Below are 26,505 nucleotides of genomic sequence, written 5' to 3' on the forward strand. Positions count from 1 at the left end.
CTTTCCACCCCTCGTAAACATATTTTTTTTTTTTTTTTTTAGAGCTAGCTCCCTGGTGGGGGCCCCGGTAAAGAAGGCCCCGGTGGGGGGGGGGTTGCTTTGGGTATCCCGCGAGTCGGTTTCCTTTCTCACCCTTGGAAGGCGCGAGGCCCAGGCTCTCCCCTTTTCTGGGGGTTTTAGGGACCGGGCTTCCCCCGGTTTTTCTGCCTCCCCGAACGCCGGACCCGGGCCCCCGGGCCCCCGGCTTTGCCGCAAGGCCCCGGGCCCCGAAGGCGGCTCCCGGCCCCTTAAACTTGGGAGAGGGTCCGGGAGGGGCCGGCGGGGGAGGCGTTTCTTTCCGCTCGGGGGAGGGGGGCCCTCGGGTGCGCCGTTGTTTAGTTGAACTCTTCCCGGCTGCGGGCCGGCGGGCCGGACGGCCCCCTCGGTCCTTGCAGCCCCTCCGCCCGCAGCATCCGCGCGCCGGTCACGGTCGCGGGGTCGCGGGGTCGCGTGGCGTCTGCGCGCCCCGGGGCCGGAGGAGAGTCCGTCCAAACGGCGAGTTAGGCTCTGGCGCTCGCACCCTCGTTCCCCTGAAGGTTTCACTCAAACATGTTGGCTCTTGGCAGGTATGGCGTGCAGGCTCGGCTCTGCCCAGTGTTACGATTATTGCTGAGTACAGTTTTTAGCTCTTCGGTTAAAAAAAAAATGCATCGGTGGGTGTTAGGACATCCCTTTACTTTCAAGTAAAACAAATCTTAAAACCACCTCCCTTCTTCATTGACCGTTTATACCTCATGAGACACACGCTCCTGGATTCTTGTTTTCTCTCATCAAACATCGCTGGAGGCATAAGGAAGGTGAACGCGGTTTTATCCGTAGCAAATGGTAACTCAGCTTCGGTTGGATGGCGACTTGAAGGAAACAAGCCAAGGAATGGTTTTTGCCCCCTTTTGGTGCATAAGCTGTCTGAATGACTTGGATGTTCTGTAAACATTGAACACATTTTAATGGTCATTTTATTTTTCATTGTTTCTTTTTTCCCCCTGTTTTTGCCCTCCCCTCCCCCTTTTACTCTGTTCTGCTAGTGAGTAACAGGAAATTAAAGATTGTTCAAGTGGTTTGTTGATGAAAATGTATTCCTCACTTTTTATTAAATAGATTTGCAAGATGGCAAAATGCCAAGATAAACATGTAAATCCTAGGGTTTCCAAAGAAAGGAATATATATTATGTAGAGAATCTAGTTTGAATTTAAGATACATTAATACACTTTAGTGATCTAAATTACAGTGATGACAGGCATATGATGGTGATTTACTGGGTGAATATGGGATGGGAGATGGTTGAAGTCACTTTGTTAGCTTCGCTCCCACAGGAAAAGCTCAGAGACCGTGTCAGTGAGCATAGTAACCACACTGTGTGGAATGAAACATTCAAAGACGTGTGCCCTGGAGCAGTAAAGTCTTCAGATAAACTGCTACAGTAAATGATTTGCAGGCCTAGTTTTGGGAAAGAAATGAAAAGCAGTAGGTATTACTATCTTTTGGCTTTATTTCTTTGTGGTAGTACAAAGTGAAAAGAGCTGTTAATAGAGGCGGCAGCCCAAGCAAGGCATGTGCCTTGGCTTTGGAGCTCGGTTTGCTACCGATCACACGAGATGGCTGGATTATGATCACTGTGATCTCTTAACTCATTAAGAAAATGCTTGAGCCCCTACCCTGTATGTGCCAGGTGCAGTTCTCAGTGATATAATAGTAAAAAAAAGTCTGTTACTGGGAAGTCGGTGAGATTACATCATTCAATGCTTTCCTTTTTCCTCTGTGAAATTGAATGTAACTTTCAAAGCTCGCAGTTACAGACACAGCAACTGGGATGAACTTAAGCAAAACAAAAAGAGGTCAGGGGTAGGGAATTTATTGGCCCATATAACTGGGAAAGCCAAGTTGTGGCGCTACTTTCAGGCATGGCTGGACTCTGGGATTTAGATGATGTCATAGAGACTCAATTCTGTCTCTTTCCCTGTTTCAGCTCTATCTTATAACTAGCAAATACAGAGAACATTCTCTTTCCCCAATGCCCATATTTATCTCCTCCGATCAACTTTTTTTTTTTTTAATCTCTTACTTCATCCCCACAACTAATCATTGTGCTATTTCTGAAGTTGGGGAGGCATGACTGATTGAGAATATCAATATAATAATGTGGATTGGAAGAAGTTTTTTTCTTTCTTTTTTTTTTTTTGGTGTGTTTTACCAGAAGGGGGTGGGGATGGGGGTCGGGTAGGCAAAACCAAAGGATTTGTAGTACATGAGGAAAAAAAAGGTTATTTTAAAAAAGTAATTCGAATCACATGGCTTTTCTTTTTAATTTTTGTTAGGTGATCAAATATACCTAAAAACTTTGCATAGGAAAATTAAAGCGGTTCTCATATTTTGGATCTGCTGTATTGTTTCTTTTTAAAAAAGAAAAAGACCAAGTAAAGAGATGTGATTGTTTAAGAAAAAATATAAATTCTAAGCATAGTGTGAGTTAAAAAATATTTGCAGCTGCCCCTTAAAACTAGTTTGTTCTTGGTCTATATAAAGTCTTTAAAGTCAAAGAAGGAATAATCTTGAATATCTGGAAATGCTGTACTCCTTTCTTGATACTACATTGATACATTCTTAAGTATCCAGAGAAAGATTGCCAGAATGGAGAGGGCACTTAAAAATCACATCATAAGCCCGTCCAGCATGGCTCAGTGGTTGAGCGTCGACCTATGAACCAGGAGGTCACTTCGATTCCTAGTGAGGGCACATGCCCGGGTTGTGGGCTCCATCCCAGCAGGAGGCAGCTGATCAAGGATTCTCATTGATGTTTCTATCTCTCCTTCTCCCTTCCTCTCGGAAACATTTTTAAAAAATCACATCATAAGAGGAATGATAGAAGAAACTGGAGGGACATTTATCCTGAAGGTAAACTTAGCGGTGTGATTTAACCATTGTAAGTAATTGAAGGCTCTCAGGTAGAAGAGGGAAACATAGAGAAGCGTAGGAGTGCCAACATCTTACATGGTGAGGATACTGTTCTTTTTTTTCTTAAAGTCAAACTGAGAAAAATTAAGTAACTAGGCTAAGGTCACTGAGCCAATAAGTGTCCAAAGATTCAAAAGCTGATCTGACTCCAGAAGCCATTTTGGATAGGACACTACAGGGAGACAGAAATGGATGCAGTATTATGAAGCATTTTCTGAAGTATAAGGGGTTGTCTCTCTAGGTAGTGCGTTTCCTGTCATTTAAGGTGTTTAAGAAGAGAGACTAGATAATCACTTGGCAGTGGGTCTGTGTGTCTGGTTGGGGGATGAATTACTGAATTTGAGGTTGGTCTTTCTTAATCCTATCATAGGGCGGAAGAGACAGTTGAGTGGCTCCTGACCAAATGTTGTGCATGGGGATGTTGGGAAAACAAAAAGCCTAAGGACGTTGTGCCTGGCCTTTGTGAATTTACAGTTAAATTGCTGCTGCTCTGTATGAAGAGATGTTAATGCGTCCTGCTTATTCCTCTTACATGGAAGCTTCCCTTCTCTATTATTTAATAGAACTTGGTCTTCAACCTCCAGTTGTCAAAATGAGCACTTAAGATTGGTGTTACTAAAGTTTGTCCTTGATGGCCTTTGAGGGACAGGGAGTTTGGACTGCTTATGATGAGACTGGTCTATAGCCTGCAGTGGGGATCGAATAATGCCTCCATAGTTGACCCAGTTCACCCCCGGCAAAGACCTAAGTGGCATTTGATGGGATGATGTCTGGGTACCCAGTAGCACCGTGGGCATAGTCTGGGGAGGTAGTCAGTTTGGCTCTCTGACCCACACTCATCTGGGCAACCCTTTCTTCCCAGCCTCGGATCACCTCCTCCTTGCCTAGTATAAACTTAAAGGGCTTGTTTCTGTCCTGGGAGAAATCAGATTTCTTTCCATCTTCAAGCCTCCCAGTGTGGTGCACCATGCAGGTCTGGCCCTGCTTCGGGAAAGTGCACGCATCTCCCCCTGCCCTCCCGTGGCGAAGCTGCCGTGGCTGTGGCCTCAGCAGATGGGCGGGGTGGACCAAGACCCCACCTGGTGGTGGTGGCGGTGGTTCCAGGGCTTTGCGTCTTCCCCAAGAAAATACTGATTTAGTAAAGTATTTTGGGGTGGAGGAGAGATAGGGGGGTGAAAATATAGTTTGATGACTGGACAAAAATCATGCACCTATTTGGAAACAACCCTAGGTTTTTTTTTTCTTTTAAAATAAACTACTGAAAGGATGAGTAATTTTAAAATTCAAGAAAAGGAGAACAAATGTAATAATCTGAACAATAAAGATTTAAAAAAAAAAAAAAGAAAATATAGTTTGAAAAGATATCTTTAATATGTCAGTTCTATATTTGGAAACAACCCTAGGTTTTTTTTTCTTTTAAAATAAACTACTGAAAGGATGAGAAATTTTAAAATTCAAGAAAAGGAGACATAATTTAAAGATAGAGAAATATCAAGGAATGGCAAATTTATTGAGTGGGAATAAGGGAAATATAAGGGGTTGGGAAACGTTTTCTGTCTTGAGGTTGAGATAATGATGAGATAATCATATCTCCTCCTAAATACCATATTGATAGCATTCAATATTTTCCAGCTTCTATAGAATGACTTGAGTTTCAGTCTGTCTCATTTGGGAAATGTAAGTAAGTAATAATATATTAAAGTCAGGTTTTTTGAGGGATTCTTAAATTGGTCCTATAATCCATTTCTTTGTGAGAAGACCAGTTTGAAAAAAATCATGTTCTTTAGCACTATAAGCAAGATAGTGGTTATCCGTGATGGGAAGGGAGGTGAGAGGAGAGATGTGTTCAACTGATCGGTAGTTTCATTTATTAGACTGGGTGGTAAGTTATATTGTTCTTCGTACCCTTTTGTAGATCTTAAATATTATATAATGAAATACTTTCCCAACTTTTTATCATATAAAATGTTCAATTAATATGCCATTTTTAACATTGTGTTATTTGGGATTTTAATCTATATATCTATATATACATTTTTTCCCTAAACTATTTGAAAGTAAATTACAGACATCACAATTATCCTTAAGTATACCAACTATTCCTAAGAATAGAGGTATTCTTTCTTAAACTATTACCATTATAATGGTATCTAAGACAATAGTTCCATTATATAAACTAATATCCTATTTAAATTCTCCAGTTGTCCCTAAGATGTCTTTGTAGCAGTTTTTATCTGTTATAAAATGAAGGCTCACATATTGCATTTGGCTGTTGTCTCTCTTCAGTCTCAGTCTGAAATCTACTGTTTTTTGATACTAACTTTTTGAGTCCAGGACAATATAGGTATATTTTTGCATTTTAACCTTTGCCAGCTGATATCTAAAGATCAATGGATATATGACTATCTTATTTCTTGCACTTTATTATTGTCTAATTATTTTTAGAGCAAAACTTGTTATTTTTACTTTAAGTGTGTGTCTAAATTCAGGTTTTTGGGTTTTTATTTAGAGCTCTATTTTTGCATTGTCCAATTATATTTAAGAGCTTAATATGATGATAATGCACATTTGATTGTTAAATTTCACATAGGCAGGGTTTCATTTGTTAAGGTTGCTAAGAGAATGTTGATTTACATAGGGAACAATCAGAATGATTTGTTTTAAATTTAGTGACGTAATGAATATCTGTGTAAGCATAGAAAAGATTAAACTAAGCAATTCAAAGGCAATTTCAGGATTGAATTAATATTTGCAAAGGACTGAAATTGTTGGCTGTGCCAATCATAGCATAGTCCCATGGTTACTTTACATATTTAAATCAGTTCTTTTTTTTTTTTTAAACTCTGACATAATATTTGATTGGCAGGGCATAAGTCTGTTTTTCTAGTCTTTATAATGAAAAAAATTGGCAAGTCTTTAAAAATAGCCATAAAGGGATTTAATTTTCTTTAAATGATTCTTAAGTTTTATAGTGCTTTTAGATTAGTCTGTTTGGAAGACAAAGAAACCTTTCATTTAATAGATTTTTGGGCTATCTCTGTAGTATATATCCATATATACCTGTATATATATGAGTGAATTGTACATGGAAATAATTTCTGAAGTGATGCAAGAGAGGTGCCCAGCGGCTACCTGTAAATATAAATCTTTGTCTTAATAAAACTTGAATGAGTAAATGAGAGAACTATTTTAATTTTAAAAATAACTTGCTTACATAGTCCCTTTTAAAATAAGTTTTAAGACCATATTATTTACATTTTAAAACTTCCTGCTGGGCATACTAAAAGATGCAGAGTACTCCATAAAAGCCCTGAAGGCTGGTGGTTCTGAGAACTCCTTGTTCAACAAAGATGGTACTTTGTATAAACTTAAGTTGTCACGTGTACTGCTGAGTAACTTCAAGTTGTAGTGGGATTAGGTAACCAATTAAAAATAAAGACAAAAGATTATATAAATCTATATTACAGAAAAAATGAAGTATATAATCTTTATTTTAAAGAAAAGTTTTAAATTGGGACTTTTTGTTCATTTGGACTACTTGAGAATTTGATTTTATGGGGTAAAATTAGGAAATTATGAATATAAAATATTTTTAATCTTAGCATTCTCTTATCTGCTGAAGTTTTTTCTGAGAGTTTCTTGAAGTTAAAGTAAGTTACTAAATAACTTATTTTTACTTCTTATTGAGAAAGAATGTTCCCTTTTAAGAAATAAAATATTCATGCCAGATGTTTCGTTGGTGATTTTACTTTTAGGTCCTTTTGCAAACGTGTTTTGTTTTTTTTAATTTGTCTTTATTGTTGAAAGTATTACACAAGTCCCCCTTTTTCAAACCCTCCCATTGACCCTCTCCATCATGCTCCCTCCCCTAGGCCTTCACTGCAACTTTTTTTTTAAAAAAATGTTTTTTTTTAAGACGAAGTTGAATGTACTAAGAGATATAATTTGGGTTTTTTAAGTTTTTAATTACAAATTATTTTCTCTTGCTAGGAGGCAGGTGGAAGTCATCATAAAGTTTCTGTTTCACCCGTTGTCCATGTTCGAGGACTCTGTGAATCTGTGGTGGAAGCGGACCTTGTGGAGGCTCTGGAAAAATTTGGGACAATATGGTAAGGACAATAGGGACTTCATGCAGATTGAAAACAGTGTGGTAGAATCAGCTGCTGGGTTGCTACTGCCTTGATGTTATCACCGAATTTCTTTGGAATCTTGTTTTTAACCTTTCCGGGATAATGCACGGATGTATTTTTGTGGCTTTGATCACATCACCTCTCACTTCCCAACTAGGTTGTATGTGTAAAATTGATTTTTGCTTCTTTCATCTGATTTTCAGATGAGTCCATGATTCTTTTTTAAACACTGCTTTAAACCACTGAGTTGATTACACCCTTCATCTTCAGAGTTTCAAGTGGTTAGTTGTCCTTAAATACTGATTTTTTTTTTTAAATCCTCACCCAAGGATATTTTTCCACCAATCTTTTTCTTTTTTTTTCCTTTCTTTTTCCCCCCACCAATCTTTTTAGAGAGAGTGGAAGGGGAGGAGGAGGAGAGAGAAAGCAACATGGATGCGAAAGAGACACATCAATTGGTTGCCTCCCACACGCACCCTGACAAGAGCTACACCCCAACAAGAGCCAGGAATGGAACCTGCAACCAAAGTGTGTGCCCTTGACCAGGAATCGAGCCCAAGACCCTTTGGTGCGAGCGTTGATGCACTGACCACTTAGCAACATTGGCCAGGGCTTAAATACTGATTAAAAAATTATTTTGGAATATTTAGGAACTGGCAACTAAAAGTGTGTAGATGAAAGGTAGGCATTATTTGCTTAGTTACATGTGGTGGTGAGTTCTTTTGCAGGTCATGAGCAGTCAGTGTTTTATCCTAGCTTGGCTTCCATATTCACACAGCTGGTGTGTGCTTATGAATATTGACTAAGTGAAAACATAATTGGAAAAGTGAAACTGCTACCAAAAGTAGACACTTAAAAATTCTTCCTGAATTATTTTTGGAGTATGTTTGGTTATTGCTCTCTTCTTAGCATGGATAATCTAGAGTTGATTTTTATTATTTTTTTTCTTGATGAATATGTTTGGAGTTTTGTTGTAGGCCTCAGTGACACAGACTAAGTCAAAATATATAAACAGGAGAGAAATTTCAATATATTTGCTGAGATGGCTTGATTGCTTCAATTTTATAAATATTTATATGGAGTTTTTGAGTATTGAAAGGATGATACATAGATAGTGAGGGAGTGATTAGAGATATCCAACAGAAAGGAATAATTGCTTCAAAGGAGTAGTAGTTTTAGGTGATAACTTCTATCATGACATCTTTTTTATTAATTTCTTTGGTGACTTCATTGAGAGGCAGATAACTTGGCAAACCTGTTATCCTCAACTTACATACCTCAGAAATCACTAACGCACATAATGTTTATCCTTGGAGGTACAAATTGAGAATTCACATGAGCATAAGAAAGTCCATTTCTTGAATTATTACTAATATTACCAATATCACTTCTTAGTCATATAGAGTGGATCTTGGAAGATAGTCTGTCTGGAGTGTTATGTATTGAAGCAGACTCCTTTGACCTTTTTTAGGTTGGGTGTTGGCACCAGACTAACTCCATTCACTATAAGGACCTTCTAAGTGGTGCATTGTCCCATGGAGTTATAAAGAGATGGTTATTTCTGGTTTATTTTTCTTCTGTTCTTATATATTTAGGGCTTTTAAAGTTATTTTCTTATAGCCAAGAAATACTAAAGCTATGTGGGAAAAACAAGTTGATGGGAAAATATAGTTGGAAACTTTTATGTGATTTATGACCATGACCTGAATGTTGGGATTAAAGAAGTAGAACTATGTGTTTAAGTTGGTCAGTAATTTGAGTTACCTTTGGGTAGCCTGTTCTTTTTAGGCTCTGTACTGTTTGATACTTTGTCCATGGTAAAGTGGTCCATGTATGAATGTTACTCAGTTAATGTGCATAGTACATTGTTTTGCCCTCAAGATTGGTAGTTATGTGGATAGAAAAGTCGTGAAATAATTGGAACAAATTAGTGTATAATTAAGAGCTTAATTGACATAAATATGAATAATAGGAGTTTCAATTGTATGAAATGATATTGAATAAGTAACTGCTATTAAAGCTGAAGGAACCTCAAATAGTCTCCAGTGAAAAGCAGGTGTTTTGCTTCAAAATGTATTTATAGAACCTTTTCCTATTTGTTTGTTTGTTTTGTGATGTATAATTATAAAGATTATACAGAAACTGCTCATATTAAAAGGGTGAATCATCAAGTTCAATATTTGCTAAGTTTATACCTAAAAGATGCATAGGAAGGAAGTTCAAGAGAAACTATAACAAGATGTTGAGAATGACTGTGTCAGGATAATAAAATTGCTATATTTTTTGTCTTTATTTTATAGTGTATTTGTGTATTATAATCAAAAGAATATTTAAAAATATATGCTGAGTCTCTCTTTCTCCCTTCCCCACTCCCATTAAAGGAGAGGATGCTAGATAGTGATCAATTTAAAATTTTGGAACAGAACTTTTGAGATCTAATTTGTATAGTAAATCTTCTGCCTCTCCCTGTTTTCATTTAAAATTTAGTAAACATGTCTTGAGCTGTAAGTTGAAAGAACCCACTATGTCCCTTAGCCATTTTGGTTATTTTTTTTCTCTCTTTGGTCTTTCAATCTTCCTCATATTAATGCTTTTTAAAGATTTAAAAAAAAATTATGTGCCATACAGTTTAAGTGTATTCTTAAAATATGTGTGATATTCTAATAAATATCTTTCACATTCTTTAATATTTAAAAATACTTTGGGTGAGATTTAGGGAAGAAATTTGGTCAGTTTGCCATTGTTGTTTATCTGTTCTCTGTTTTTAGTAAGATAAGTGAAAGTATAGTCAGTTATAAGTGTGTGCAGTTATTTGGAAAAATCAATAGATAGTAATTTATTAAAGTCTGCTTTTACTTGATTGAAAACAAATAATGTTAATTGAACTTACTGTATTTGGGTATTCCCTCCCAATCTCTTTCCAGCTATGTGATGATGATGCCATTTAAACGGCAGGCTCTCGTGGAATTTGAGAACATAGATAGTGCCAAAGAATGTGTGACATTTGCTGCGGATGAACCTGTGTACATTGCTGGTCAACAGGCTTTTTTCAACTATTCTACAAGCAAAAGGATCACTCGGCCAGGAAATACTGATGATCCATCAGGAGGCAACAAAGTTCTTCTATTATCAATTCAGAATCCTCTTTATCCAATTACAGTGGTATGGATTTTTAATATGCCAAACTAAATCAAAACTTTTCCGTTAGAACGACTAACATAGTTTTCTTTACTGCCATCTAAATATTAAAAAATAGTGGTTGTCTTTAGAATTATTAAATTAATTTTGACTATTAAGCTTAATGAACAAAGAAATGGTGAGCACTGGTGCTAAAAAGGTCAGAAGCACAGTTGTCATAATTAGGTAAGAACATTAAAGCATCAGTGTTAACTGTTTCTAATAAGAAATTCGACAGACTTGGAAATGATCTGAGAATTCTCTCTCTCACTCATGCCAGCACATGTTTCACAAGCATCTACTAGGTAATGACAGACTCCCATAGTATATTGTAAGATGCATATGCCATTATTATAAGGTTTTTTGATAAACCTGTTAAAAACCGGCCTTATTTCTTTAATTTGTACCATTTCTAGTAAGGGTATATGATATTGGGACATAAATTTAAATCGTATTTTATGCTTTAACTTTAATTAGACATTTATCTTTATAATATTTATAGGCTTAATAGACAGTGCTAATATATTTAGAGTATTTGGTGTTTTGGAAAAAAGAATATAACGTAATCTAGTACAAGTACTCTGATTTGTTTATTGTTGTATCCCTAGAACCTAATGGTAATTCTTGAAAGTTGAAGAATTATTCCTAAGAAGGTGTTTAAGTTCTCTCTTAGATGATTCAGGCATCTTGTTCGATGCCATCTAACACTGTATAAATAATCTTCCCTGGGTCTTTTCTGAATAGCCATTGTTCCTTGAAAAATGGATACTGAGCTATTCTACTACCACTTAATAAGTATTTATTACTGTAATTCAGTATTGTAATATGAAACATTTCTTGGTGATATTTGGAAAAAATAAGTTAATTGATTACAGTTTTGGTATTAATTGTGTATAGCCAGCATTTTAGTCACCTATTTAGAAAATAAAAATTGAGGATTCATTTAGGGATAAAATAGGTCAAGTTCAAATGTGTTTCATTGGAACTTCTCTAATGTGCGGGTATTTTGTATAGGTGAGGAAGTAACTTTAGATTTATTAAAGTATAACAATTTTTAAAGTTTAATTAGTAATTAATAGAAATGATATCTTGATAGTTTTTAAAAATTCTTTATTGTTGAAAGTATTACATATGTCCCCCCCCCCCCCCCATTGTCGTCTCCCAGCCTGTCTCCACCCTTGTTAGTTTTTTAAGTAAAGGAAATCAGTGTATAGCTTTAATGTTTTTCCAAATACAAAATGTGAAGAAATCTTTTCCTCTCCTTCTTAGGATGTTTTATATACTGTATGCAACCCTGTTGGAAAAGTGCAACGTATTGTTATATTCAAGAGAAATGGGATACAAGCAATGGTTGAATATCCTTTATTTATAATTTTTTTATTGATATGTGTGAATGCTATGTAACATAGACCTTATTTTTTCCTATGTAATCATTTCTAGGCAAGTGGTGTTTATTCCCTCTCAATCTCTTTTTCTTAGATTTAAAAAATGAAACTTCCACACCCATAGGGAATTTTGCTTGCTACCGTGAAACAATCCAGTGCTTTGCCTTTTTAGTGGGGAAAAAATAACACTGATAATATATACACTTTTACCTTTTTAAAATTTATCTTGAATGAACTTTTCTGAAGCTCTTCTTAAAATAGGTCATTTGGAAATACCAAAATTTTAGAATCAGAACCTTTCTTACCTTTCTTTATTGAATCTTAGATGGTCATAGTTTATGTAAGAACTATTTTTTTTTGTTAAATTTGTTATATGTTGAATAAAAAGAGCAAGTTGTAAAATAGTACATAAAGTACAATCCCATTTAAAAAAATTAAAAAAAAAAAAACCCTAACGTATGCATAGAGAACGGTTAGGGCTTTATAGCAAACTCTTTAATGGTGCTTCTGGAGAGGTTTTTTTTTTTTTTTTCCTTAGCATTTTTGTGATTTGATTTTATTTTTTGGAAAGAATTATAGATTTTAAAAAATTATAGACTTACGTAATTTTTTTTTTAAAATATATTTTATTGATTTTTTACAGAGAGGAAGGGAGAGGGATAGAGAGTTAGAAACATCGATGAGAGAGAAACATCGACCAGCTGCCTCCTGCACATCTCCTACTGGGGATGTGCCCGCAACCAACGTACATGCCCTTGACCAGCATTTTTGTGATTTGATTTTATTTTTTGGAAAGAATTATAGATTTTAAAAAATTATAGACTTACGTAATTTTAAAAAACAATAAAATGAAGATAGTTACATGATTATAAAACCCTGCCTTTTCAGAAATATATAAAAATTAAATGTTTGTTTTGTATTATTTTGGTTCTTTGTAATGTTAAGAGTAAAATATTGCCTGTTTCAAGATAGCGAGTTCTCTTTTGCTAGGAATGTGACCATGCCCCTTTCCCTTCTCTCCATTTTAAAAAGTACTTCTGATAGCTTAGAAGGATTTATATGTAGGTAGGTAGGTTGTATTATGTTACTTTTAATATCATTGATCCTTTTTTTCTTTTTAAATTTATTTTTAAAATTTATTTTTAAATTACAGTTGGCATACAATGTTATATTAGTTTCAGGTGTACAACATAGTTCTTAGACCCTTATGTACCCTACAATGGTACCTTTGATATTAAAATTAAATTCTCCTACTAAAATTCATCTAGAAATTTTATTTGGTAAAACATTTCTAGAAGTGAAAGAGTTATTTCTAATTTTTTAAGTCCTTTTCTAGGGATTGGATAATGATTAAATATTGGACATCTTAAACCAGATTTCCTTAATAGAGCTTATGTTTGAATCAGTCCTTTGTGCCCAGAAAGCTAAAGCAGCACTCAATGGAGCAGACATATATGCTGGATGTTGTACACTAAAGATTGAATATGCAAGGGTAAATATTTTTTTTTAACACTTCACCAAAGAAATATTTATGCTTTGGTATTATATATTAAATTTGAACTTTCTTTTTAATCTTAACAGCCAACTCGTCTAAATGTTATTAGGAATGACAATGACAGTTGGGACTACACTAAACCATATTTGGGAAGACGAGGTAAGTATTTTATGCATTTTAGAATGTACTTACATCTGCTGAAAAATTTTACATGCAGTTAGATTCCTTTTTCCTGAGACGAGCTAGTTCATTCAAATGAAAATGTTGGTGAATGCTTTTGTTGCAAAAGGCCATGTAATGCTGGAAAATAACCTTGAACATTAGTGCCCCCTACTGGTATGTACTGAGTTATTTATATTTAGTTCAACAAAGGAGCCCACACATACAAGCACGCCCGCAGTTCAAGGACTTGCATTTCTCCAAGCAGCTCTCTCTCTTTGGAGGAGAGGAAACTGATTCAGAATATTCCTTACAAACTTCAAACTTGCACACTGCTTCTCTATGGAAAGGACTTTCCCCCCAAGCTGGACGAGGCATTAAGAAGGATAGAGGACTCCAGCAGGCTGACTCTACACTTCATCATGCACAACATCGGCATCAGCAAAAAGCCCTCTGAAAAACTCAGACTTGCAATTCACCTTGACTGCATACTGCATGCACCATCACCCAAGTTTTTAAAGGAGGACACTTAACAGTACTTCAGACTTGCATGGGATGAACACCATGATAGACTGTGCCCATGTATTCAAGTTGTATGTATATATTGGTCTGATTTCCCTTAAGGTTTCAGTTGTAGAATTTAAGATTTTACACTAACGGATACTAGACGTTACGTACAATGTTGTAAATATTAATGCCCATTACTGTAACTGTTTGCAGCTTAGATTCAAATTGTTAATTGGCAAATACCAGGGCCAGTTTATCTACAGGTCTTGGGAATTGATAATGCTCAACCAATCCACACAGATATTAACGATAAAAGGATTAGAAAGGTGCATACTTGCTGCACTTAAATTTTTTCCCCTCCAGTGTGGTCATTGAATAGAATCATATAATGAAAAGGTGCATGATATGTAAAAGACAATTTTCTGTGTGGTTTGATTTTTGTAAAGTGGCTGTTTATAAGTTGTTACTTTTTGTAACAATTTAAGGTTATCACTCATGTTAATTTGTGTAACTAGAAATTTTGACATTTCAAATGTAGGTGAAAGTAACATGTCTGTTCAAGGTAGAAAAATATATTTTAAACTTGATAAATCTGAATATAAGAGCAGTTCATTTGAGATACATTTTCACCTATAACTACAAATGCTAGATTTCATGAGCATAAATTTTACTGGTAAACTTGTTCAACTAAGTGTGTGGCAATTTTGGAATATACAGATTAAAATGTGGATCTTGTAAAAACAAGGGGGCTGCAATATTGGCTACATCTCAACTACAATATCAGCATTTGAACCATATGTTGGGAAAACTCACCAAGATGAGTGTGTCTGTAAATTTAATAAACGAGGAAAAATTTTTATGGCATCCAAAACATCTTGGGCAGTAGGGACTCTATGATAGAGTATGTACTCTTGCCCAAAGAAAAAATACAATGCAGTGGTCCTTGGACTCTTTAAATATTTAGGACTTTTGGATGATTGGCCCCTTTAATTCTCAGTTTTCAGGAAATTATCTTGCCTTATGTGTGGGGTTACAAAAAGATTTGTTTTGTAATGCAGCTTTGACTGGACCCCAACATTTTTCACTACTCACAGAAATCCGCTTGGTACAGGCTTGGTGCAGTTGAATACAGTATTGGAAAACAAAGTCTTAGTACTCAAATAGCAGAACAAGTGGTTGATGAGAAATCTCTCACTTCTGTCAAATTATAGTCAGTTCTTGAACACTTAGGGTTTGTTGTTTTACTTATTTGAAATAGTGATTGTGGTTACATTTTTCTTAATGTCTCTTAAAACATTTGTAGACATGCTTCTTATTTTGATAGTGTTAACATCTATTCTTTTAAAAGGTCAAAAGTTTATACAAAGCCAGCTTACATTAATTTTTCATGCAGGGAATTGCAGTCAGAAAAGTTTAGAAATGTGTAAGGTAGATATTTAAATAGTGAAGTATAATTAAAGGAAATCAAACAGAATTTTAGTTGTTTATGCTTTCAAGGGAAAAGAATTTTTGTGGTCTGGCAAGACGATAGCAGTTTTTCTTGTAGTGACTAGCTTCTACTCAAGTTGATACTGAAGTGTAACTTTTCTACCAAAACAAAGCGCTTTTATAAATATAACCTCATTTTTAAAGTCCTTTTCAGCCCAAATTACATTTCAGTGTAAAGAATTCTTAGCCTGGACTCCAGAGAATCCCTCCTGAAATGTTAAACAAAACTTGTCTATATATGTATCTTTTGGGGGAGAAGGCCCACAGCTTCCATCAGATTTCTGATGAAACCAAGAAAGGTTACAAACACTGTTTATAGACTGGTGTGTTCAGTGTATGACTCTTCTGCACACTTCATCTATTTTTTGTGACCTTATATTAGGTAGTGAATGCTTCAAGTAAAGAGAATGATTAATAATGAGGATGTTTGGCTGAAAGATAACTTGGAGATTATACCTATCCTAACTCCTTCATTTTATGAATGAAGATTGTTTCTGTGATTATACTGCAAGTTAGTGGTTAAGTGGGGATCTAATTCTCAATCCACTGCTCTTTCCTTTATAGCACACTATTAACTATCTCAATAAAATGGAGCCCTGAAAACAAGCTGATATTGTTTGAAAATTTCTAGATTAGATTTGTATTTAGTGTTGGTGGCATGCTTAAATAGAGGCACATTAGCACAATGTATTAGCAGATTGGATTGATTCAAGAGGAGTAAGACTTAAATGATGATGATTTAATGAAAAAAGGAAACTATGAATGTTTAGTCTGGAGAAGAAATGATTTTGGGGAAATGGAGTGGGAGGATCATAGCTTTGAAGCACTTGGAAGGGTTTTTGGAGAAAGAATGAATCTGAGGCCTCAAATGGGATAGACTATGGATAGAGGACCAATTTCTATATAATACAAAAATTAATTTCCTGATGCTTTAGGTTCCTGAAAACGTAAGGGAAAGTAGTGAGTATCTTGTAACTGGTTTGGGTAAGCAGAGGCTAGTCAGGGGTAGGGAACCTTTTCTCTGCCAAGGGCCATTTGGATATTTATAACATCACTCGTGGGCCATACAGAATTATCAGTGTAAAAATTAGCCTGCTATATTTGGTCGAACATTTAATTAACTCACGCCTAATGCTTTGGCAGAGGCAGACCAAATGATTTTGAGGCCGTCTGTGGCCCGAGGGCCGGACGTTCTCCACCCCTGGGCTCGATGGTCCCAGTTGATTGGGATGATGTAAAGAAAATTTACACACTGAATAAAAATTGAACTAAATGACCTTAGTTCCCTATCAATGCTTGTGATAACTTGGAATAGGTAATTAAAATGATATTTCTCTAGACTGAGGTGAAAATTAAAGTATTTCTCATCTCCCATAAATCTCATTTGTTTAGTTGACTATGATGATATAAAGAGCCTCTCTCTCTTTGAATTTTCAAAGATTAGAATGACCAGACTCTTAAGATACATTTAAACAAATCTTACCGGGCACTATAATTTGATCAGCAAATTTTCTAAAAGTATTGTACAATGAATCTTAAAATTTACTAACCAACCATAGGAAGTGCTATTTTAGAAACTTACTTTTTATTGACACCTCAAATTAGATTTGGGAACATTGGCATGCCTTCCCTGAAGATGTAGCTAAAATAAAAATTATACTTCAGTATTGTAGTATTCTCATCCAATAATGTAGCCCCCTTGGTTAGCTTTATCTTGGCATATTTAAACGTTGGGGGGTGCTCATAGTCCTGCCTGGTGTTAAGATCTATACACAATGACCAGTCCATGCTATAATCTGGGCCAGTGATGTGCAAATTTCCAGCTCTGAAGTCTGTAGGTGTTTGTAAATATGTGTATATACATACAAAATACTCTGTGTTTACTGATTGTGAAACCATGTAATACAGGTTGTTGTTGGCTTATGCTGAACTTCTTGAAAGAAGCCCACTTTGAAAATGTGTTGCTGTTGAAGCTAATAGTATGATTCAGGTACTGTCTTTCAAAAGTACTGCACTTAAAGCTCGTTTTAAAGACATGTATTGGTAAAAACTCCTGTACAGTGTCAAACTCTAGCATTGTGTACATTCACTTTCTGAAAAGTATCCATTCTTCTTAATTTTGAAAGTGTGATTGTATTTGGCATCTGCCAAAAAGATATTTTCAAGTTAAGTGGAGTTTGTTAGATAGAAGTACTTTCTTAAACTTTTGGTGTTTGTATTTAAAATGGATATAATGGATGTTTAAAGTTAACCAGGAATGATATTTCTTTTATTATGAATTGTAATGGATGTTTTGAATGGGTTTTCCCATGTGAGAACTCTGTTAAGTACTTGGATCAAAATTGTTAAAACCATGTTTCTACTTTTGTGTCAGATAGAGGAAAGGGTCGCCAGAGACAAGCCATTTTGGGAGAACACCCTTCTTCGTTTAGACATGATGGCTATGGTAAGTTTGTCAAGGCAGAAGGAAGGTAGTATAGATGAACTGTTAGCATTTTTGCATTTCTGACGAATGGCACATTTCTTGTTTCTATATTTCCTGCTCATTTGACTTGGTTTATATGGGATTGGTCCCTTAGAATGTACTCCCAAGGAGTTGTCCAAAATCTTTTTTTTTTTTTTTTTTTTTAGACTATTGATATGTTATTTAATTCTTGAGATAAATGAGAGTTACTATTTGGGGATTCGAAAGTTTTTTTTTTTTAATTTTTAATTTTTTACCATTATACCTTGTTTTGTTTTGTCTTGGTTTTGATTAGTAATGGGCTCTGGTTTTGTTAGAGGACCAAAAAGAAGTATTACTGCTCAGTAAACTGTATTTTTATTCTAGCAAGTATGAACAAGAGGAATTTTGAGTAAGAAAGGCAGGAAGAAGGGTATTTATTGAAAAGGAAACATGTTTCTGGTTAGATCTTTAATTATTTTAGTTCTACAGTTGGTATTTTGGCTTTATATTAGTTTTATTTAACTTCTCTTTTAAAACTTCTTTAGCTTTTTTTTAAAAAAAGAAAATTCTTTGGTTTTAATGTTTGCTATGTTGGTAAGTTTAAGATTATGAAGCCTAGAATAATCTTCTTCCTCAGGAAAGAGAGCTCTCAGGCTATTGTTCTTGTGAGTAGATGTTGAGAATTGCTGTTGATAAGATTAACTGGTTATAAGTTCTGTGGTTTTAAATATTTTTTAGTTTTTATTGACTCCTATTTTGTGGTTTAAAGTTGAAGTCCAGTGCTATTTGGAATAGAAAGTGGAAATTACTTTATTATAGAAAAGTCCCTGGTGTTGCCTGTTGTCTGAAATATTTTCAAATTGCCTACATGCTTGATGACCATTCTTAACTGTGAATTTTAGCTTATTCCCTGTGGTTGTTTTTTGAACTCTAGGAATTTATTACGTTTGTGTTTGTTGAAGTTTTATAGTAGTCTTTATGGCAGAAGACATTGAAACAATATGCTATATCAAAACAGTAAGTGTGGTGTTTAGAATGAAAATCTTACTACGGACTGACAGTTTAGTGAGTGTGTTGCTTGATAATTTGTCTTAGTTTCTTTGACAGTGTAAATGTTAACAGTGGTCCCTTGGATAGTGCTGACCCTGCAGTAAGAAACACTTACTAGGAGCCCACTGTGCTTTGCATAATGGAGGGTTACAAAAGAATTGCTAACCACAAGTCTGTAGTGGAGTTGTGGAATAGATAACTGTGTCATGGGTGTCGGCTGAAGGTTAAAATTGATTAATGTTTGGCAAAGCAGGCTAGAAAAATCTGTGAAAGAATAAATGAAGGACAAAGAAGTCTACTGTAGTAGTGTTGACACATACTTTTCTCAGTGTGAGTTTTCAGGTTTTCCTTCCTTTATAAAATTTATCTTATTGAAAAATTGTATAAATAAAAATACGTTTTATGCCCTAGAAGAACTTTATATATATTTTTAAAGCCTAGTATACAATACTCTGTCAGTTTCATGCCCTAATTTATTTAGAGTGTTTGTGTGTGTGTGTGTGTGTGTGTGTGTGTGTGTGTGTGTGTAAATTTTAAAGCACAAGTTTACTTAAAAAGATGAGGTGCAAAATTCTTTGGAATGATGATGGTTATTAAATAGGGATCTTTCAGTCTCTGGAGAATACTGCTGAAGAGGAATGGTTGTGGTGGGGTTGTGTAGGGCATCCATTCTGAGCTATGTCCATTGAAATATTTAACTGAGAATAATTCTACTTTCCTAGAGAAGTATGAAGAATAGGGTATAGGAGGGGAGAGGGACCGGCAGTAGGGTGGGAGGAGAGAGAAGGAGAGGGAGAGGGAAAGAGAAAGAGAGAGAGGTGAATAAAGAGGCAGAGAAGTAGATGTGAAATTGGGGAAAGATGATGATGGGAGTGGGTGCTAGTGATACTGAACGTTTTTAGAAATCCTGCAAATCACAGCTGTATCCCTTAGGTTTAGCAGTTCCGCAAAACAGGCTTATTTGCATTTTTGTGCCATATCACATGTGTCTTTTCCTTTATGTTGGTATGTAAGAGGTTTAATTATTTAATTAGATTAAATTTGTTATTTAATTTTTATCACAGTTTAAATCTGTGCTTTCAGAATTCTTTAGCTCTTTTTAATTTGGGAAGCCCAGCCTATGAGGTGAACTGGTAAAAGCCCTTATACTTGAGAAGTGGCAAAAATAAACATACAGATTTATTTGGGGTGAGCCCAAGAAAAGCTTGTGTGTACCTTTGGATGTGGTTCCTGGACCAAAGATTTTAGAATATCAAAGATAGAAAATGCCTTCAAAATGTTAATAATGCCTATTTATTATGTAGCATTTTTTCACATAAGTGAATTTTTTAAATACCTGAAGCATTAGTTTTTCAAGCACCAAACTTTTTTGCATGAACTAGTTAGGATAGAAAGCTTTTAAATGACTTCTGTGTTTTTCTTATCTTCCTAAACAATGTAGGCAACAATTTAAGTTCTATAAGTAACATAATTTAATTCTGATGGCTAATTATAAACTTAAGTGATACTCTTGCACTGAATTTGATTTTTACATACACATAGATGTCCAAGTTTTTTACTTTGGCCAGCTTACGTAGAGTGGAAGGTTTCTGCTGCCCATCTACCAAACATCTTGCCACTTTCCATGGAAAAGAAAATTTAGTGATAATAGTAAAGTGTCATTATTGTACAAGCAAGTGGTGGGGTACAATATAATATGTATGTACACTTTTCTAAGAGGGATAATAATGATTGATACATGACCCCAGTGTATGTATAACAGTTTAAATTAGAGGCCAAAATACGTATAGTTACAAGTAACTCACCCTGACCTATATTGATTGTTTTGATAAACTACCAATTACCAGCAGAAGAGCTGTTGAAAACCATGACCAATTTAAGGCAACACTGATGACAATGCATTGATAAGTTTTCTTCTATAACAACGATTTTCAACCTTTTTCATCTCATGGTGCATATAAATTAATTACTAAAATTCTGCGGCACACCAAAATTATATTTTTTGCTGATCTGACAAAAAAAAAGATATAATTTTGATTGATTTACACCAGAAGGTTATTGTCATGTTGGCTATTGTCATTTTTTTATTTGACGATCTAAGGGAAAAGAGGTCAGTGTCCCTGACTAGAGCCAGGTATTGCATGTTTTAAAAATTCTTGTGGCACACCAGTTGAAAATCACTGCTTTATAAAATTGCAGGAATTCACACCATTTGCATGTGCCCAGTGGTGGTGTTGCTATGTTATGAATGGCAGCTATACTTAGAATACTGAATACTGAATTGGAGTCTACATAAGCTCTGGTAGCATGCTGTTATACCAGAATATAGTAGTTCTTAGTAACTCAGTAGATGACAAGTGTCCCTTAGTCTCATAAAAATGAAAGTCAGAAGCATTATATACTCTTCACAGGACTTGGGATTTTGAATTGGTTTCTTGCCCATCAGGAGGACCTTTGCATGTTTCAAGAATGTGCTTTTATAATCGCTTTTATAATCACTAACTCAGGAGCTCCTTAGATGTATTTCTGAGCTATTTATCTTCAGCTTAGTTGCCATGCTGTAAGAACTTTCTCCAGACTCCCTGATTCCTCACTCACTCGAGCTTTATTTTTCCTGTTACTTCCAATCTGTTGTGGATGGGAAAAACAGATGAAGTTGTTTAGAACTACTCTGAAGTTAGCAGGTGAATTTTTAAGGATTTGCAGTATAAGAGATGTAGATTTTTGTGTTTCTGTGACAACAGGTTCAGGTACTCAGGCATTTTCTTCTGGTTCTTGATGTTGTTGCAAAAAATGGGTCTGAATAGGTGTGATATTAAATAAATTAGTAGTAGAATAAAATATTAACCTGAAAGTACATTATAGTAAATTATATTTAAAGGAGAACCAAAGATGTTCTTTTTGTTATATCTGTATATAGTTTTCTAGATTTCACTGTATATGTTATTGTATTATCCTCTAAAAGACATTGGCAGAAGGAATTTTTTTAAAAACTTGAGGTATAATGTATATACAGTGGCCCAAAGATTTACTCTCATTTCCCCTCCCTATCTATGGCCTGAACTTATATACTTTTTGGGGGGGTTAAACTACTATTTTTTTAAAATACAGAAACACAAAACCTGTTGTATGCAGATACATGCAGGCCTATGTATATGGGATCTGGTACAAATGTAAATTTTATTAATTCACACAGGTTATATTTGAACATTCACACATTTGAGTTTTCTTTGGCCATATGTCAGTCTAGTTATAGTAAGAGCTTATTTTTTTGCTTGGTATATTGTATTTGCTAAAGTTGTGTCTCTTTCTTTCTTTCTTTCTTTCTTTCTTTCTTTCTTTCTTTCTTTCTTTCTTTCTTTCTTTCTTCTTTCTTCCTTTCCTTTCTTGCTCTTTTTCTTCTCTCTCTCTCTCTCTCTCTCTCTCTCTCTCTCTCTCTCTGTCTCTCTCTCTCTCTTCCCTCTTCTTCCCTCCTTCCTTATTTCCTTCCTTTCTTTTTGGTCATTTTTATAGGATCACATGGTCCGTTATTGCCTTTACCGAGTCGTTACAGAATGGGCTCTCGAGATACACCTGAGCTTGTTGCATATCCATTACCGCAGGCTTCTTCCTCTTACATGCATGGAGGAAATCCCTCTGGTTCGGTTGTGATGGTTAGTGGATTACATCCGCTGAAAATGAATTGTTCAAGAGTCTTCAACCTATTCTGCTTATATGGAAATATTGAAAAGGTAAGTTTCTTTTTTACAATTTTTTTTTGCTAAGATAATATAGTAAGAAAATCTGAAAAGGCAGCAAATACAGGGTGTCCTAAAAAATGTATATACACTTTAACAGCTGATAGCTCAGTTTTGAAAATGAGATGTATTTTGATAAACACTGCCTTTGTAATTATTCAAAATGTGTGTATACATTTTGGGGGGGTATCCTATATATGTTTTCTCTTTGAGTTAGGAACATTCAAGTTATTTTAGTAATGACCCACATGAGCTAAAAATCCATTAGGTAGGAACTCCAGAAATTATTTTTGTAGGTAAGTGATCAGTATAGGTTGTTGCTACTAAAACTATTTTTTAAAATAATATAAATAGAAGTCTAAAACAGTTTAATCAATTACTGGAGTATTATAGGCATAAGTCTTATTTTATAATTTCAGAGAGATTTAGCATGTTGAACTGTGGAATTTAGAAGAACCATACATAAATATGTCTCAGACTTAGCCACAAGTCTAGATTTATATACTTGCCTCCCAAGTGCTAGAGTTCTTATATCTTCTGAGGAACAATGCACTTTTAGACCCACTTTGATAGAATGTGTCCAGAACTTTCTGTTTGGAGGCTTATACTCCAAAAGGAGCAAAACATTTAAATTAAACATATTTTGAAGATCTGTAAAATTTTAAGTTTATTTTCACCAGATAACTAACTCTGTGGTTCCCCCAGGTCTGTGATGTTTTGTTCATTGATAATCTTAGAAATACGTAGGATACTCCCTGTCACAAAGTAGATGTTAAACTATTTTTGAAAGAATTGTGGGAAATTTAACTGGGAAAATGATTGGTAGTCTTAAGTTACTAATTGTTTGAATCACTTGCTAATTTGAGTTTCAATATTGTGGTAATGATGCTTTCTCTGTTATTTTATGTGATTTTTAATGTTCTTTTCACAACAAAAAAGTATAAGTACGTGAGTTTCTTGGTACTCTTAGTTCTTACTTTAATTCTAAAACTTCCCTGATTTGAGAAAGGAACTTGGAAAAATCTCTGAAATAATTTCCTCAACATAACTATTTGACAACATTTAAAAAATATATATAAAATCCACATTTGGTGTAGGGGGGATACATATAGAATATTTCTACTTATTATAACTAGCTAAGACTACATTGGACAGATTTAGCAACATTGGGAAAAATAGTTCAGATTTTTTTCATATAGACATTTATCTTAGACACCTGGGTGTTTAGTAAGGTCTAGGAGCCTCATGCTTGATAACTAAATGGGCTAATGGGTATTTTAACCTTCTTTACATAGTGTTACTTTTCTGTTTGTGCTTTTCACATTGGTAGATAATGAGTCAGTTTAATCAACATCTTTAGTAGATCTTTGTCTTTTATGTTATAAACTGACTAGAGGCCCGGTGCACAAATTCGTGTACCAGTGGGGTCCTTCAGCCTGACCTGTGGGATTGGGCCGAAACCGCCTCTCTGACATCTCCCGAGGGGTCCCAGATTGTGAGAGGGCACCGGCCAGGCCGAGGGACCCCCACTGGTGCACGATTGGGGCTGGGGAGGTACACGGGAGATTGGCCAGCTGGAGAGGGACTGCGGGAAGGCTTCAGGGTATGTCCATCCTGTCTCACTCAGTCCCTGTTGGTCAGACCCCAGCAGCAAGCTAACCTACCAGTCAGAGCATCTGTCCCCTGGTGGTCAGTGCATGTCATAGCAAGCAGTTGAGCTGCCTTAGCATATCATTAGCATATTACGCTTTGATTGGTTGAATGGCTGACCGGTCAACCGGACACTTAGCATATTAGGCTTTTATTATATAGGACAGGATAGGATTATCGTATGATTTAAAACCCAAATCAGCCCTGACTGGTTTGGCTCAGTGGATAGAGCATCAGCCTGCGGACTCAGGGGTCCTGGGTTCGTTTCCAGTCAAGGGCATGTACCTTGGTTGTGAGCACATCCCCAGTGGGGAGTGTGCAGGAGGCAGCTGATCGATGTTTTTCTCTCATCGATGTTTCTAACTCTCTAGCCCTCTCCCTTCCTCTCTGTGAAGGATCAATAAAATATATTAAAAATAAATAAATAAATAAAACCCAAATCACTTTGTCTAATAAAACTTAAGTTTTCTGTATGTTATTTGAACAATTCTAGTCTCTCACTCCACATATCAATAATTATAGCCGAAACCGGTTTGGCTCAGTGGATAGAGCGTCGGCCTGCGGACTGAGGGGTCCCAGGTTCGATTCCGGTCAAGGGCATGTACCTGGCTTGCGGGCACATCCCCAGTGGGGGGTGTGCAGGAGGCAGCTGATCGATGTTTAAAACCCAAATCACTTTGTCTAATAAAACTTAAGTTTTCTGTATGTTATTTGAACAATTCTAGTCTCTCACTCCACATATCAATAATTATAAAACATTTTAAATGATACAGTATGATACATTAAACTCAAGCCATCATATTCTTAAAATATCTCTATATAGTTAATTTTACCTAACTTCTTTTAAAGATTTACCAGCATAAGAACTAGATACTTCACATATGTATTTACTTACTACTAGATTTGTAGGTGTTAATGGATTTAATCAATGGAGAAAAATTTTGCCCATAAGAAGACAAATGAAACTGAAAAGTTTTGCTACAGCTGAATTTTGTTCAAGTATAGGTGTAGTGTAAAAATGCTAGGATAGCCCATTGAAAGTTGTGATGGTGAATATAAATGCTATGTTGCATTTGTTGTGTAAGTACATTGGCAATATTCCTTTGAGGTTAACTGATAAGGAAGCATGTTCAAGATGTCATGGATGTTGGTGGTACTTAATAGCCATTTACAGACTTTCCAAGGGGTAGGAAAACCACTATGCCAAGTGATTTTCATACTTTATCTCATCTAAGCCTTACGGCATTTATACTAAAATTGGAATGATGTAAGAGGATAATGTGGCCTCTGCCCAAGATATTATGAAAACTTGTGAAGTATTGCCTATTTTTTAAACTGTCTCTGCCTTGCACAAGCCTTTTACTGGAAATGTTGTCTCGAGGCCATCTTGTATTATTTCTTATATAGGATTTTGTATATCACTGCAATAGCACTCTGGATATTTGGTAATTATTACTTTTAAATTTCTGACTTACCTACTAGCATATAAACTTCAAGAAGACATGGTCTGTTATGTTCACTGGGGAGAGCCTAGCACAGTGCTTATCAAAGCATTTTGGGCATTTAATAAATATTTGTTAAATGAAAAAATGTTGAATCCTGTCAGGTATTATTATCTCCATGTTATAGGGAAGTTTAAAGCTCAGAGAAGTGAAGTAATTGCTGTAGGTTACACAATTGATAAATAACAGAGCCCAGGGTAAGCCTGTGCTCTTCTTCCATGTGTTATACAATATAATTATAGTCTTTGAAAAAAAACTTTATTGAATTTTGATATGAGTTAAAAGTGTCTAGTAATAATATATCAGAATAAAAGTTGAAGATTCCAGGTGATCTTCTGTATTTGTCATCAACCACTTAAACCATATTATCTTTTAGAAATTTCTGTTACTATAAAAGGGAATTAAATGGTCACGTTTATGGGATTTTGTATTTACAGGTAAAATTCATGAAGACCATTCCTGGTACAGCACTGGTAGAAATGGGTGATGAATATGCTGTGGAAAGAGCTGTCACACACCTTAACAATGTCAAATTATTTGGGAAAAGACTTAATGTTTGGTAAATATCTTAAGTGGTAAATTTTAAAAATCTTTTTTATTAAAGACATAATTTCAATTTCAGAATATGTTAGTGTAACTGAGGGCACATCCGAAACTAGCACCTATAGTGTTGTTATTTTAGACAGTGTTTTAGGATCATATAATTCAGATTTTGCTTACCTATGTCTGGTTTTTAGTTTTATGATCATAAAACAGCATGTTTAAATGGGCACATTTTATATTAAAG

At 35.3% G+C, this 26,505-nt stretch overlaps 1 protein-coding gene across 1 annotated transcript in view; it reads left to right on the forward strand.

Moving 5' to 3' along the window:
* The window catches only part of HNRNPLL (heterogeneous nuclear ribonucleoprotein L like), a 66,939-nt gene that overhangs the window by 36,170 nt on the left and 4,264 nt on the right, over window positions 1-26,505 (forward strand). Inside the window, exons 4-11 of the mRNA XM_006083442.2 lie at window positions 6,983-7,101; window positions 10,047-10,284; window positions 11,569-11,654; window positions 13,080-13,176; window positions 13,266-13,338; window positions 17,708-17,779; window positions 22,343-22,560; window positions 26,156-26,277. Of these exons, the coding sequence (XP_006083504.2) occupies window positions 6,983-7,101; window positions 10,047-10,284; window positions 11,569-11,654; window positions 13,080-13,176; window positions 13,266-13,338; window positions 17,708-17,779; window positions 22,343-22,560; window positions 26,156-26,277 (1,025 nt within the window). The remainder of the gene's footprint in view (window positions 1-6,982; window positions 7,102-10,046; window positions 10,285-11,568; window positions 11,655-13,079; window positions 13,177-13,265; window positions 13,339-17,707; window positions 17,780-22,342; window positions 22,561-26,155; window positions 26,278-26,505) is intronic.

This window comes from Myotis lucifugus, unplaced genomic scaffold (genome assembly GCF_000147115.1).
Source record: "Myotis lucifugus unplaced genomic scaffold, Myoluc2.0 scaffold_6, whole genome shotgun sequence".
Lineage (NCBI taxonomy): Eukaryota > Metazoa > Chordata > Mammalia > Chiroptera > Vespertilionidae > Myotis > Myotis lucifugus.